The 15299-nt window shown below is 46.7% G+C and overlaps 1 protein-coding gene across 1 annotated transcript; it reads left to right on the top strand.

Annotated features, from left to right (window-relative positions):
- Nucleotides 1-6737: 6737 nt before the first annotated feature.
- On the top strand, nt 6738-12691 carry LOC136353528 (uncharacterized). The gene is made up of 5 exons (XM_066304534.1): nt 6738-8140; nt 8267-8759; nt 8831-9987; nt 10195-10510; nt 10964-12691. The coding sequence occupies exons 1-5, from the start codon at nt 6738-6740 to the stop codon at nt 12689-12691; spliced, it is 5097 nt and encodes a 1698-aa protein (XP_066160631.1).
- The last annotated feature ends 2608 nt before the right edge of the window (nt 12692-15299 follow it).

The raw sequence follows: 15299 nt of genomic DNA, 5'->3' as shown, positions 1-15299 counted from the left end.
GTCCAAGGTGTGGAAGATGGATGCTTGGAGACCCCCCAAAAAATACAAAATCAAAGCGGACCGGAACTCGAGAAGTGCATAGGATAGCTTATCTTTTGAAATCGAGTTTTTAGGAAAAACCGTACTATTAAGAGGGGTTACAGGTGATGCTCTGAGATATATCAAGTGCTCTTAGTGTGAACCAAGTGTCAAGTTTCCCTAGGAATCCTTTTTTGCAAATACTCCATCTGCCCAAAAATGCAAGTCCGGAACTTCCTGTCTTCCAGATCCGGAAGTTCCGGTCTTGTGAAAAAGATTTTCCTAAGTGTAGTCCGGAAGTTCCGGTCTTCCAGGTCCGGAATTTCCTGTCTAGTTTCCAGTTCAAATTTGTGAGTAACGGCTAGATGACGTCACCTAGCCGTTATACATATACAGCTCGTTTCCAGCTCGTTCCTTGGCCATTACACTTTCACTTTTCAAACCTAGAGCTATTGCTAGCCTCTCCCAAGTGTTTCTTGCCTTCTCCACTCAATCTAGAGCCTAATTCTTGTGTGAAAGAGAGATTGAGAGGGAGAGAAGAAGATTTCGATAGGTGTGAAGACTAGGATCTTGGGTGAGCACTTGGAATATCTCGTGGGCTGTCATCTCGATGCTTATTACTCTTGGAGATGATCTCCTAGACGGTTAGGTGTCGCCCGCGAGAATCCGTTGCATATTGTGGATGTCCCGGGTAAGTTTGTGAAGGATTTCCTCTCCTCCGAAAGGGAACGGGGTAAGTTAGTGAAGTTCTTGTAATGATATTCTAGAGGCTTTCCAAGTAGAGCAACCCACACTTGTGGTGGATTTCTAGAAGTAGGTTGAGTTGGATCTTGGTGGTCACTCAATTCTAGAAATTTGCCTAGGGGTGTTTGGGGTTGAAGGCTGTGGATTTCCTCTGGGGTTTTTGCACAAGTGAGGCAAGGGGTTAATCGAGACCTAGCTCTTGGAGCTCCTCAACGGAGAGTAGGATCACAAGATCCGAACTTCGGGAAAAAAATCACTCTTGTCTCTTCCTGTGATGTTTCTGTGGATGATTCTGTGATATATCCTCTGCTTAGAATACCTGTGCACCATCTTGTGAAGATTGCCTTAGTCTCTTGTTTCGAAATTTAAATTTCATCTCTGTTCTGTTACCCGGAAGTTCTTGTTGGATATTTGCGCCACATATTAATCTATCTCGTAAAAAATAAATTCTCATAAAAACTAAATTTTTATTACCTATTTAAATAACATAAATAAATAAAAAAGATATCCTATTAAGGATGAAAACGCTTCCCTCGTTGATATGACTTCTGATGGTGACGAGTACTGAGACCCTGTTTAGATGGGACTATCACATCGGATGTTTGGATACTAATTATAAATATTAAACGTAGACTATTAATAAAACCCATCCATAATCTTGGACTAATTCACGAGACGAATCTATTGAGCCTAATTAATCTATTGAGCCTAATTAATCCATTATTGGGCCTGGGAGGCTGGAAGTTCCGGAGTTCCTTACCAGGAAGTTCCGGGTCTGATTGAATTTTACCGCTGCGATTTGTTTTTAAGCTTTCAGGGACAGCCTATTTACCCCCCCTCTAGGCTTCATCAGCGCATTCAATGGGCACTCGTTCGTGCAATTTCATTCCTGAACAAAATCAATAAATATTTAGACAGAGACATCCTATCTTACTATAAAGTTATCCCCCACTAACTCCTTAAGCTCATTATCATCCACTAACAAGATGCCACATCAACATCAACTAACAATCATCACATTTAAACATCATGCAAACATGCTATATCTTTATAGTTTTTATAATTTAAGATCTTTTCAAATACAAACATGTTAAATTATCATCTAACATAATTCACATAATGTTTCAATGTATATTTTTATTATGTTTTATGATATCCTATATACTTATATAATTTATCCTCACTTAGTTAGTGCTTAAATGATTAATCTATGGTCTAAGTTATCTTTCTCCTTTTTTCTTCTAATTAAGTCATATCACATCAATTGTTTTTAGCCTTTAGATGATTAATCTATGGTCCAAACTATCTCCCTACTTTTCTTCTTCCATAAAGTCAATCGCCATTCTACATACTATTTAAATTTACATTATCATAAACCACATTAATTTATTAATTTACTTAATCTGATGTTATCTATCTATCTTACACGTTATTTTTTTTTATTGTTATCATACTAAATTCCCGCAGTAATGCGCGGGGTTTCACCTAGTATCTATATATACTGGATCCCAAGCCAATAAAGGGATAATCATACTCTAAATAAGAACAATTTTGTAGTTTTGACTTTTGACAGTTGTTGAGAAATACCATAATTTGGAATATTAGCTTGTAGTACCTCCTGTTACTTTTAAAAAACAACATACCAAAAGGTATTTAAATTTACACTAAAACATACCATAATACATCCTCGAGAAACTGTAAAAAGCCTCGTTAAATAAGCTACCTGGATTGTGGCATGTGAAGGATCTCCCAGGCAGACTGGACGACTCAATAATCCTGATAATATAAAGCCACTATTCATCATTATATCTTCTATGAATAAAGACAAGGCACATGAAGATTGAAAACGTACGAAAATATATAGACGAATGAAACTAGAAGAACGCCAAAACGTAACGTTGATACGAAGATGGAATTTTCATTTCCCCCTCATTGTTTACCTGTCGCCTAAATGTTATAGAAAAATTGACAACATAGATTAATATGATATATATCACTTCACCAACGTATGAGATTGCACACTTTAGTGATTAGCATATCAAAATCTGATGATAAATTTGATTTCTGCAGGTTTGTAATAAAAAAATTAAATTTATCTTATATGCGTACATTTACAGTTATATTTACCATTTTTACTGTAACTTGTAGAAGTAGAAGTTGAATGTAAAGTTGGATATTTGCGCCACATATTAATCTATCTCGTAAAAAATAAATTCTCATAAAAACTAAATTTTTATTAACTATTTAAATAACATAAATAAATAAAAAAGATATCCTATTAAGGATGAAAACGCTTCCCTCGCTGATATGACTTCTGATGGTGACGAGTACTGAGACCCTGTTTAGATGGGACTATCACATCGGATGTTTGGATACTAATTATAAATATTAAACGTAGACTATTAATAAACCCATCCATAATCTTGGACTAATTCACGAGACGAATCTATTGAGCCTAATTAATCCATTATTAGCCTATGTGATGCTACATTAAACATTATCTAATTATGGATTAATTAGGCTTAAAAAATTTGTCTGGCGAATTAGCTTTCATTTATATAATTAGTTTTGTAAGTAGTCTATATTTAATACTCTAAATTAGTGTTTAAATATAGGAACTAAAGTTAAGTCCCTGATACAAACACCACCTGAAAAACAACACGAACTCTTTACAGGTGGGCATCTGAAAATCCATACCTGCGGCCGCTGACTTCGTTCTTTGCAGTTGGATAATCTGCTGGTTGATCTTTACCTACTGTCTTTGATTCCTCGGTAGATGTTATTTGTCGATCTACCCAACGAATGTTGACAACTGGAGCTATTCCTCCAAACAAATTCCTAGCTTTAACAACGTTTCTCAGTGCAGATTCAGCAGCCATTCTGTCAGCTTCGTTTGCACAGGAAGCATCGATCCGTGCAGTGACCACCTCGAGGCTTAGCAGGTGCTCCATCCCAACAGGTGTCCGGCCGTGCTACTGCTCCGCTATGCCGGCGGCACGGAAGCCGAGGACGAGCCGCCGGAGCCTCGGCATTGCTCTTTCGTCGAAGGCCAGGTTTGCTACGCTGCATCTGAGCTTGAGGTAGCTCAGAACCGGGAATCCTGCCTCGTGGAAGATGATCCTTTCTTCAGGGGCGTCACTGACATGGAGCGACAGTACGGTGAGTTCAGACAATCCACCAAGAACATCCATGTCGCCATCACCGAGTTTCCTGACTGCAATCTTCAGAATGCAGAGGCTGCCAAGCTCTCTGATCCAGTTTGGAAGCGTGGAGAATGTGCAGACATGAGGTGACAGATCAATTCTCTGAAGCAACCGAGGAGGAGTGCACATTTGCCATGACATTCTTGTAGTAGCTGAACTGAAATGAGCAGTGGATGATGTCCCGTTCAAGAAGCCAGCAGCTAGAGCTAAAGATTTGAGGTTGACAAGGCTCTCGATGACAGAACCGAAAATGTTCATGGTTTCCCAAAGAAGCTGGACTGACTGAAAATAACAGCAGGTCAGATGAAGATCCTGAAGATTGATCAGATCAACAAGGCTCTTAACATTTTCTATGCTGCTACCACTGAGATCAAGATATGCAGATTCCCGGCAGCTCGGTAGGAATTTTGACGTGGGACCAAAACCATCTGAAAGTAGACTCCATAAGCTTTCCAACAAGTACTCATGGGCCCCGAAATTCCTTCTAGATCAGCGGCTAGGTCGAAGTTGATGCTGTCAGGAGGCCCGAATCCGAATCCAAAACGTGTGGAATTTTATCTCTTGTCTTCTATGGACCAAAAGTGACGTGGTGAAATGAAAGAAGACTTGGAGAAGGTATTGATATGGTCCCCAATCAACTTCTTTGATCATCCATGAATTCTTTACGCTCAGTCTCTTTTCTTTCGCCCAAGAAAGTACCTCTGCAAACAAAAACACAGGAAACTCATTGTGTAGCAACGTTTGTTCAAATATATAACATGTAAATCTAATATAGAACATATGCACCTTTGGTTGATTAATACATAAGATAGTCATGGTTATATCTGAGCTAGTTGTGTCCTCATCATCCTCCCCTTCTTGATTGGAAACTGTCCTCAGTTTCACCTTGTCATGGAGCGTATTGTACTTATCTTTGTCTATTACAACATCCTGTGCTGAACATTTCTTGATGACCATATGATTGGATCCTAAAATCTTTGTAGTCGAAAAACTACAACACTCTCCTTCTTGCAAACCAACCTGTAACTCATTTAAACAACTAGAGGAACTAGATAGATAATTATTTATATACATGCGGTCCTCTAGACAATACATTTCATCATGAAAAGGATGTATAGTAAAATTCGAACAAATATATACTCGATGCACATTATATTCTCCTTTACTATCATAATTGCCAATAATATGAAAAATCACATCAGAAGGGCATGGCAATTCCAATCTAGCAAATAGTTTCTTCTCTAAATAGTTGAGTGGACAAAGGTCATCAAATTGAATATAATCCCAAGTATTTAAAGAAGATAGCTATTTAAACTCTTCATTCTCGCTAGCAATGTGAATAACATGTTTAAACTCAACACATAGTGGTTCTACTATAGAATTAATATGTTCATTCACTAGTTGGGGCATGGATATAAGTGAAGCATCGCACAACTCTTCTTTATGATAAGAAATATGAAGCAAATTATTTTGTGATAAAGGTATTTCAACAATTATTTCCACTGTTGGTTGCTCTAACGTAGCATAAGTAGTAGACATAGGTGGCACATCATAACTATGCATACCTTGAGAAGTTGTAGCACCATTATCATTACCTTTATTATTCTTATCTTCATAAATTATAGGTGCTTTTCCAATTGAACATTCTTCAAGCATGCATGGAGCTATAGATAGGTCTTTTTTCTCTTCGTCTTTCTTCTCTTCCTCCTCATTACCTTGGTTGTTCCCTGATGCCTGCAAAATATTAGTATCCAAAGCAATAGGCACAACAATACATTCATTTTGTAATAACTCAGACTTAGTTGAAGGCATCGCAATATTAGTATCTTTCCTAGTATCTCTAAAAATCTCATCGATTCTATTTTTTGTCCTTTCAATACTATCTTTGAAATTTTCCTCGATTCCATTCTTCATCCTTTCAAGATTATCTTCAAAAATTTCAGTAAAACTCATGGGTACCAATTTCATTTTTCGACCATTATGTCTAAATGTGTATGTATTAGCAACAAAATTATGCGAACCATTATTATCATATGCCCATGGTTGACCAAACAACAAAGAACATGCTTGCATAGGGACAAGATCAAAATTGGCAGTATCATGGTAATTTCAAATCGAAAAGTTTATTCTCACAATTCTATTTACCTTGAACTTACCACAAGAGTTGAACCATTTGATGTAATATGGATGAGGATGCGGTTGTGTAAGCAACTCAAGTTTCTCAACCAAATCTGAACTCACAAAGTTATTGCAACTCTCACTATCGATTATAGTACGACATGCTCTATCCTTAATGTTGGCGGATGGCATGAGGCCCTTCGACCAAATGGCGAAGGCTATGGAGCAAGAACGGCGTGAGGCGAAGAGTCGTACGAGTGCCTTGCCAGGCCAGAGGCGTCTCAGGCGAAGGGTTCAAGGCGAAGACTATCTGCCGAAGGAAGACGACTTCGCCATAGCAAGTTCGTCCTCGCGAGGGCCGAAGAAGCCTTTCTGGCCCGTCAAGCCTAGGGGCTATAGGGCCGGCGATCGCCAGACGGCCCATCAGGGGCCCATGAGCCCCTATAACATTATGTACCTCTGTAAATGTCCCTTTCGTAAGGGTAATCATGTAAATTCCCCTGTATAACCTAAACCCTAGTAGTAAGAACCTGGAATGGGGCTATAAATAGTCCCCTAGGGCCATGTAATGGGGGGAGAAAAAAGGAAGAAATTCAAGATTCAATACACTTTGTTTCCTTCCAACCACTGTTGAGTAACCACGTCTTTCGACGTATGCAGTTGTCATTTCGACAACAGCTGGCGCCGACCGTGGGGACCTCCGAGCGAAACCACCGAGAGCGAATGCCACCGAAGAGAGTCGTGAAGGAGAAGGTTGCCAGGCGGAAGGAAAGCGACGCCGGACCGGACATGGCCGCCGAGGAAGGAGCAGAGCCTTCGGCACCCGTGGCCGAAGATGGAGGAGGACAAGCGCCATCACAACCGCCTTCGGCCCCTGCAACCACTGTGCAAGTGCCGAACGCGGCCGACGTGGCGAAGGCGGCTGCGGCGGCAAGGGCACTCCAGACCAGGGCGGAGATCCTTTCGACAAGCCAACCGGTGGTGCCCCAAGCCGCTCCATCGCTGGCGGCAGCGGCCCCAACTGCGCTCGCCGTTGTGCAGGCCCAAGTCAGCCCTGACCCTGAAGCACAAGCCGAAGCCGACATGGAAGCCATGCGACAGAACATGACACGGCTCCAAGACATGCTTCGCCGAATGCAAGAACAACAAGAAGCATACGAGGCGGCAAAGCGGACCAAGGCCACGTCGGCTCCAATCCTTCAGTATTCGGCAGGTTATGTCCCACTTCAAGTCCATCTGCAAGTGACGACCCAGCCCTTTCCGCCACAAGCCGCACAGGCGCCGGTGTACTTCACCGGGCAGCAATCGGCCGCAGCTGTGCGTCCGGCCCCTCACGTGCAACTGCAAGCTCAACCAGTCACTGCCCAAGTACACCATCAACCACCTGGCCAAGCGCCACAAACAGTGGCGGAAGGGGCTTCGGCTCTGCAGGCGCAACTCCAAGCTTTCCTTCAGCAACTCTACCAACCTCACTGCATTTCAAGTACAACCCCATCGGCCCACCCGGAGGGGAATACAAGTCAAGGTGCGCCTAATTGGTTGCCACCGATTCAGCCAGGCCTGGGAGTTTCGCCGTGGAATCAAGGACCGCAGTTCGACTTCGTCAATGCTACTCAGGTGCCAACCGTTCGGCAGCAAGCTCCAACTCCAGGCTTCGGAACAAACCAAGCACCAATCAAAGCTGCCATGATGTGGTCGCAGCCAATTTTTGACCCATCTATGGTGGCTCAGCAAGTACCTCCAGTTGGAACCGGGCAGTCGAATGCCACGGCCCAACCTCACGCACAAGCTGCGATTTTGCCTTTCACCACACCGTACCCGCAGCAAGGTGCGGCAAACAGGGCGGGAGGAGAAAAGGGGCTACCGCTGAGTGGGGGAATCAAGACTCGTCCAATCCCACCACAGTTCAAGTTCCCACCCGTCCCGCGCTATTCAGGCGAAACTGACCCGAAGGAGTTCCTCTCCATCTACGAGTCAGCGATCGAAGTGGCTCATGGTGACGAAAATACCAAGGCAAAGGTAATACATCTCGCTCTAGACGGCATCGCCCGTTCTTGGTATTTCAATTTACTAGCCAATAGCATTTACTCATGGGAGCAATTGCGCGATGTTTTTGTCCTTAACTTTCGAGGCACCTATGAGGAGCCGAAGACGCAGCAACACCTACTCGGCATTCGCCAAAGGCCGGGGGAGTCGATAAGGGAGTACATGCGTCGCTTCTCGCAAGCCCGGTGCCATGTTCAAGACATAACCGAGGCGTCGGTTATAAACGCCACTTCGGCCGGTCTGCTCGAGGGCGAACTCACAAGAAAAATCGCCAACAAGGAGCCACAGACGCTCGAGCACCTACTTCGTATCATTGACGGGTTCGCAAGGGGCGAGGAGGATTCCAAGCGACGACAAGCTATACAAGCTGAGTACGATAAAGCCTCCATCGTCGCTGCTCAAGCTCAAGTACAAGTTCAAGTTGCCGAACCACCTCCCCTCTCTGTTCGCCAGTCTCAGCCGGCGATCCAAGGACAGTCGCCAAGGCAAGGCCAGGCCCCCATAACTTGGAGAAAGTTCAGAACAGACCGTGCAGGCAAAGCTGTGATGGCGGTCGAAGAAGTGCAAGCCCTCCGCAAGGAGTTCGACGCCCAGCAAGCGAGCAACCATCAGCAGCCAGCCCGCAAGAAGGTCCGAAAAGACCTCTACTGTGCCTTTCACGGACGCTCTTCGCACACCATGGAGCAATGCCGAAACATTAGGCAACGTGGCAACGCGCAAGACCCAAGGCCGCAGCAGGGAACAACTGTCGAAGCACCCCGAGAAGCAGTTCAGGAGCAAACACCCCCAGCCGAACAACGCCAAGATGTACAGCGAAGGGTAATCCAAGTGATTACAAGGCTGACCCGCCAAGCCAGTTGTCCAAACGGCAGAAGAAGATGCAGATCCGTATGGTCCACAGCATCACTTCGGCGGGTGAAGGGGCGCCGCAGTATCTGAACCAGCTAATTTCTTTTGGGCCGGAAGACGCAGAAGGAGTTATGTTCCCGCATCAAGATCCCCTGGTAATCTCAGCTGAGATAGCTGGTTTCGAAGTCCGACGAATCCTGGTCGACGGAGGGAGTTCGGCCGATGTTATCTTCGCCGAAGCATATGCCACAATGGGGTTGCCTACCCAATCCCTTACCCCAGCACCAACATCGCTCCACGGTTTCGGCGGCGAAGCAGTTCAAGTTCTCGGCCAAGCACTTTTGCTGATAGCCTTTGGCTCGGGGGAGAACAGACGCGAAGAGCAAATACTATTTGACGTCGTCGACATCCCGTATAACTACAACGCCATCTTCGGCCGTGCAACCCTGAACAAGTTCGAAGCCATTTGCCACCACAATTATCTCAAGCTCAAGATGCCCGGCCCGACATGGGTGATAGTAGTCAAGGGGCTTCAGCCTTCGGCCGCTTCAAAAGGCGATCTAGCCATAATCAACAGAGCAGTGTACAGTGTTGAGACCGAACCACATGAACGGCCGAAGCACATGCCAAAGCCCACCCGTCACGGCAAGATAACAAAAATGCAAATTGATGATGCCGACCCCATAAAGCTCGTATCACTAGGGGGCGACATGGGCGAAGAAGAAGTTGAGAGTATCCTAGAGGTGCTCAAAAAGAACATCGATATCTTCGCCTGGAGCCCTAACGAGGTGGGGGGTGTCCCGACGGATCTCATCATGCATCACCTAGCAGTCAAGCCGGACATTAAGCCAAGAAAACAAAAGTTGCGCAAGATGTCTGCCGATCGCCAAGAAGCGGCGAAAGCCGAAATACAAAAATTGCTCAGGGCGGGGGTTATCCAAGAGATTGACCATCCGGAGTGGTTGGCAAATCCAGTGCTGGTGCGGAAGTCAAACGGCAAATGGCGTATGTGTGTCGATTTCACAGACCTGAACAAAGCGTGTCCGAAAGACGACTTCCCTTTGCCGCGAATCGACCAGCTCGTGGATTCAACAGCTGGATGCGAGCTCATGAGTTTCCTGGATGCATATTCCGGTTACCACCAGATCCACATGAACCCGCTCGACATCCCCAAAACATCCTTCATCACTCCATTCGGCACATTTTGTCACCTCAGGATGCCTTTCGGCTTAAGAAACGCAGGAGCAACTTTCGCCAGGCTGGTGTACAAGGTCCTTGGCAAGCAGTTGGGGCGGAATATGGAAGCTTACGTCGACGACATCGTCGTAAAAAGTCGCAAGGCTTTCGACCATGCGATCGACCTGCAGAAGACATTCGACAGCTTGCGCACAGCAGGCATAAGGCTGAATCCGGAGAAGTGCGTTTTCGGCGTCCGCGCAGACAAGTTGTTGGGTTTCCTTGTTTTTGAAAGAGGCATCGAGGCGAATCCCGAGAAAATCGATGCCATCCAGCAAATGAAGCCTCCGTCAAGCGTACATGAAGTACAAAAGCTTGCAGGCTGAATTGCAGCACTTAGTCGATTCCTCTCAAAGGCAGCCGAAAGAGGTTTGCCCTTCTTGAAGACCCTCCGGGGCGCAGGAAAGTTTAATTGGACACCAGAGTGCCAAGCAGCATTCGACGAGCTAAAGCAACACTTGCAAAGCCCGCCAGCTCTGATAAGCCCACCCCTAGGAAGCGAACTGCTATTATACTTAGCAGCTTCGCCGGTGGCAGTCAGTGCTGCCCTCGTCCAAGAAACAAAGTTCGGACAAAAACCGGTCTACTTCGTCTCCGAAGCACTGCAAGGAGCGAAGACAAGGTACATTGAAATGGAAAAGCTCGCTTACGCCCTAGTGATGGCTTCGCGCAAGCTTAAGCACTACTTCCAGGCCCACAAAGTCATAGTGCCATCACAGTACCCCTTGGGCGAAATACTCCGAGGCAAGGAAGTCACTGGCCGGCTCAGCAAGTGGGCGGCAGAGCTATCCCTGTTCGACTTACATTTTGTTGCACGCTCCGCCATCAAGTCTCAAGTGCTAGTCGACTTCGTAGCTGAATGGACACCGGTACTTGCCCCCGACCCCGAGCCCGCCGAACAATTCTGGGTGATGTGCTCTGACGGCTCGTGGTCGCACAAGGGAGCAGGCATTGCGGCAGTTCTATTTTCGCCGAATGGTGTGCCGATTCGGTACGTAGCAAGACTGCAGTTCGACACAACCAACAATGCAGCAGAATACGAAGCCGTTCTCCTGGGCCTAAGAAAGGCGAAAGCACTGGGAGTCCGGCGCCTGCTAATTCGAACTGACTCCAAGTTGGTAGCAGGCCATGTTGACAAATCCTTTGAGGCAAAAGAAGAGGGAATGAAGAGGTATCTGGAGGCTGTTCGGTCCATGGAAAAATGCTTCACCGGCATAACGGTCGAACACTTGCCTAGAGACCAGAACGAGGAAGCAGACGCCTTGGCGAAATCCGCTGCTTGTGGTGGCCCACATTCACCTGGCATCTTTTTCGAAGTCCTACATGCTCCAAGTGTGCCCATGGACAGCTCCGAAGTCATGGCAATCGACCAGGAGAAACTGGGCGAAGACCCATATGACTGGCGAACCCTATTTGTGAAACACCTTGAAACTGGCTGGCTTCCGGTAGACGAAGCAGAAGCGAAGCGTTTGCAACTCAGAGCCATGAAGTATAAGATGGTCTCGGGTCAGCTTTACCGCTCCGGGGTATTTCAACCCTTACTTCATTGCATCTCTTTTGCCGAAGGCGAAGAAATGGCAAAAGAGATACACCAGGGACTATGTGGTGCGCACCAGGTTGCAAGAACAGTGGCCTCCAAAGTATTTAGACAAGGAGTTTATTGGCCCACTGTGTTGAAAGTCTATGTTGAGCAAATAAAGAAGTGCGAAAGTTGCCAGCATCATGGCCGAAGCCAAGCCGCGCCCCAGTATGATTTGCAGCCCATTGCGCCAATATGGCCCTTCGCCAGATGGGGACTGGACATCATCGGGCCATTCCCGGTGGCGCGAAACGGGTATAAATTCACAATTGTAGCTGTGGAATATTTCTCTCGATGGATTGAAGCCGAACCCCTTGGGGCAATCACTTCGGCAGCAGTACAGAAGTTTGTATGGAAAAACATTGTTTGCCGTTTCAGAGTGCCAAAAGAGTTCATTACTGACAACGGCAAGCAGTTTGACTCTGATAAGTTCAGAGAAATGTGCGAAGGGCTTAACCTGGAAATCAGGTTTGCGTCGATCGCACACCCGCAGTCAAATAGGGCAGCCGAACGTACAAATGGCAAGATCCTAGAAGCACTAAAGAAAAGACTCGAGGGGGCAGCAAAAGGCAAATGGCCAGAGGAATTGCTATTGGTTCTCTGGGCCCTTCGGACGACCCCCACAAGACCAACCAAGTTTAGTCCGTTTATGCTTCTTTATGGCGATGAGGCAATGACCCCAGCAGAGCTAGGGGCTAACTCACCAAGGGTGATGTTCTCTGGGGGCGAAGAGGGACGCGAAGTATCGCTCGAACTCTTGGAAGGAGTAAGGGTCGAGGCGCTTGAGCACATGCACAAGTACGCCACAAGCACTTCGGCAACTTACAACAAAAAAGCTGATGCCTGGTCATCTCATCCTAAGGAAGAAGGCGAACCCAGTAGCGGTTGGCAAGCTTGAATCAAAGTGGGAAGGACCATACCTCATCAAACACAAGTCCAGGACGGGATCTTTTCGCATAGCGACACTCGGAGGCGAGGAGTTCGACCATTCCTAGAACGCCGCCTCTCTCAAGCGCTTCTATGTCTAGAATGGGTGGCACCCAAATTGCCAAATTGAAAAAATGTACATACTGTCATGTAAGCCCTTCGGCACTATGAAAGCCTTTCGGCAAGAAAAAAAAAGAAGAAAGAGAGAAAAAAGAAAAAAAAACTAAATGTAGGGCTATTATTCACCATGGAGGCCCGAACCAGTATAAAATCTCTTTGTCCGCCTTCTTTTTATTTTTCGTGTGATTGATAATTTGTGGAAAAACCCCAAGGCAAACGCCTGATCAGCGAAAAAGGCCAGGGGGGCGAAATGAATCGGCCGAAGCATTGCTCGCCGAACGTTGAAACCGCAACAGCTTGTCTCGGAAAATAAATAGCCGAACGATCAGCATAAAAGCAAAAGCGTTTCTCTCGACACAGAACGCTACAGATCGAAAACGAACGACGAAAAGCTAAAAAGTCAGTACACCTATTTCGCTAATATATGCAAAGGGGCCAGCATGTTCTGACCTAACAAAAGCACAAAATGTGACGATGCAAACAATAGCGAAAAGGAAATAAAACACGTCTTTATTAACTTCGAAAAAAATAATCGAAGAATAGAAGTTTCACAACACGATACAATTCACCTTACAAGTAAATTACATCTTTGTCCCCATAATCACTATCCCTCCCTAAGGAATGATCAGGCGAACTAGGTTCATCATCACTACTAATACCGTACACAACCTTAAGAGGAGTAGGGGGCGAAACACAGACTAAACTGTAACGACGCTGAAAGATCGTTTCCTGGCGTTTAGTCTTCTGATGGTTTCGCCAAAAGCGAGCCATATCCTCCAAATGTCTTGAATGAACAAGATCGTAATCTTCTAAGGTTCGCCCGGGGTGCGCCCGCAGCCAGTCGGCAACCTTGAAAGCCTTATAGTTGCGACCGTTTATCTCCATTTCGCGATAAACAGGCCGAAATGGACATCGCACTTTCGGCAGACCCTTCACTGCCACAAATTTCTCGTTTTGACTTCGCCAGCTCCCGGAAGAGGGCCGGATGCACGACTTTCGGCGAACCCCCTGATGGACAGTGCAGAAAAAGCAAAACACAGCTTACATAGTAAGAATAGGCGGAAGAAGGGGGAGGTATGGCATAATGCGAGATGAGCGAAATAATAATATGCCAAAGACTTCGATCATCAAAAAGTAATTAAGATTGTCATATATTCCAAATGTACAAAAAAGCCTTTTTTTAAGGTTTGGCGGTAGCCTGCCGAATGTACATCATTCGCCTCTCCAGGCAAACGCAAAAGAGGGAGGAAAACTACAAAAATCTAAGGAAAGGGCAGAGGGCCTCACACCTCTAGGTGATCCTGGGCAGCGCCTCCAACCTCTTCGCCCACCGCGCCCTCTTCTTCGCACCGATCTGCCGCCTCCGCCTTCGCCAGTTGCTCCAGAAGGCGCGCCTTGGCAGCGGACCGGCCGTCTTTCTGCCAGAACTGTTTTCGCCACGCGCGAAGAGCGGGCGAAATGTTCTGCGCACTAATCTCCCAGTCCCCCTTCGCATAGGTAGGGAACTCGGCAATGTGCTCGCAGCCGAACTGCTGCAAAAGGCCTAAGGTGAAGGCCGCCGATACACGTGCACAGCAATCGCCGTACACGGTGGCGCAGTCCGAAACCAATCCGCCAGCCTGCTGGGTCCACTCGGAGAAGTCGAAGGCTGAGGCATCCTCGGCAGGGACCCCTCGCACCTTCGTGCCTATGTCGGTAAGGGCGAGGCGGAGCGTTTGGCAAGCCATTCTCGCGGATTCGGTGGTCTTCGCCATCTCCCGCGAAAACCGCTGCGACTCCTCCGTGGCGCTCGCTTCGGCCCTGCTAGCCTTCTGGCGAAGAGCCTCCATCTTCGGCTCAGTAAGGTTGTAGTAATCGATGAGCACCGCCGAATGGGCCTTCTCCTTCTCCAGTTCGGCCTTGAGGCGATCAACCTCGGCCCTGGCCTCTTTCCCCTTATCTAATTCGGACTGAAGGCGTTTGACTTCAGTCTTCGCCTCCTTGAAGGTGTGGGCCAGGGCCTCCACCTCCAAGTTCTTGCGGCTTATTTCATCATCCTTGGCCCAAAGACGGTTTTTGAAACCGTCAAAACGGGCCCGCACGGTTCGCTCCATCGAACAGTGAGCCGCAAGAATCTAGATGAAAGATAGGAGCAGGCGAAAAGAACAAAAGGTTAATTGTGAGACGTAAAAAAAAGAGGGAAGAGGAAAACGAAGAAGGAAGAAAAGGCATACTCGAACCGCCAAACTTTTAATGGTGGAACACCCCTCGTCGAACTCATTAAGTTCGGTGAACAGGCTCGGGGTGCCGGCAGGCAAGACAAGGTTGCTCACACCCTCCACAAAGGGAATAAGGTCCGCCCGAGTCTCGAAATCACCAGGGGTAAAGTGGGGCGCCGCAAGGGAATACTCCGAGGCAGATGCTTCGGCGGCCGCACACTTCCCCTTCGCCTTGACCAGCGGCGAAATAGCTGGCTCACG

Source organism: Oryza sativa, chromosome 10, assembly GCF_034140825.1.
Source record: "Oryza sativa Japonica Group chromosome 10, ASM3414082v1".
Lineage (NCBI taxonomy): Eukaryota > Viridiplantae > Streptophyta > Magnoliopsida > Poales > Poaceae > Oryza > Oryza sativa.
Note: the sequence above shows the minus strand (reverse complement) of the source record. Positions and strands in the feature narration are given on the sequence as shown.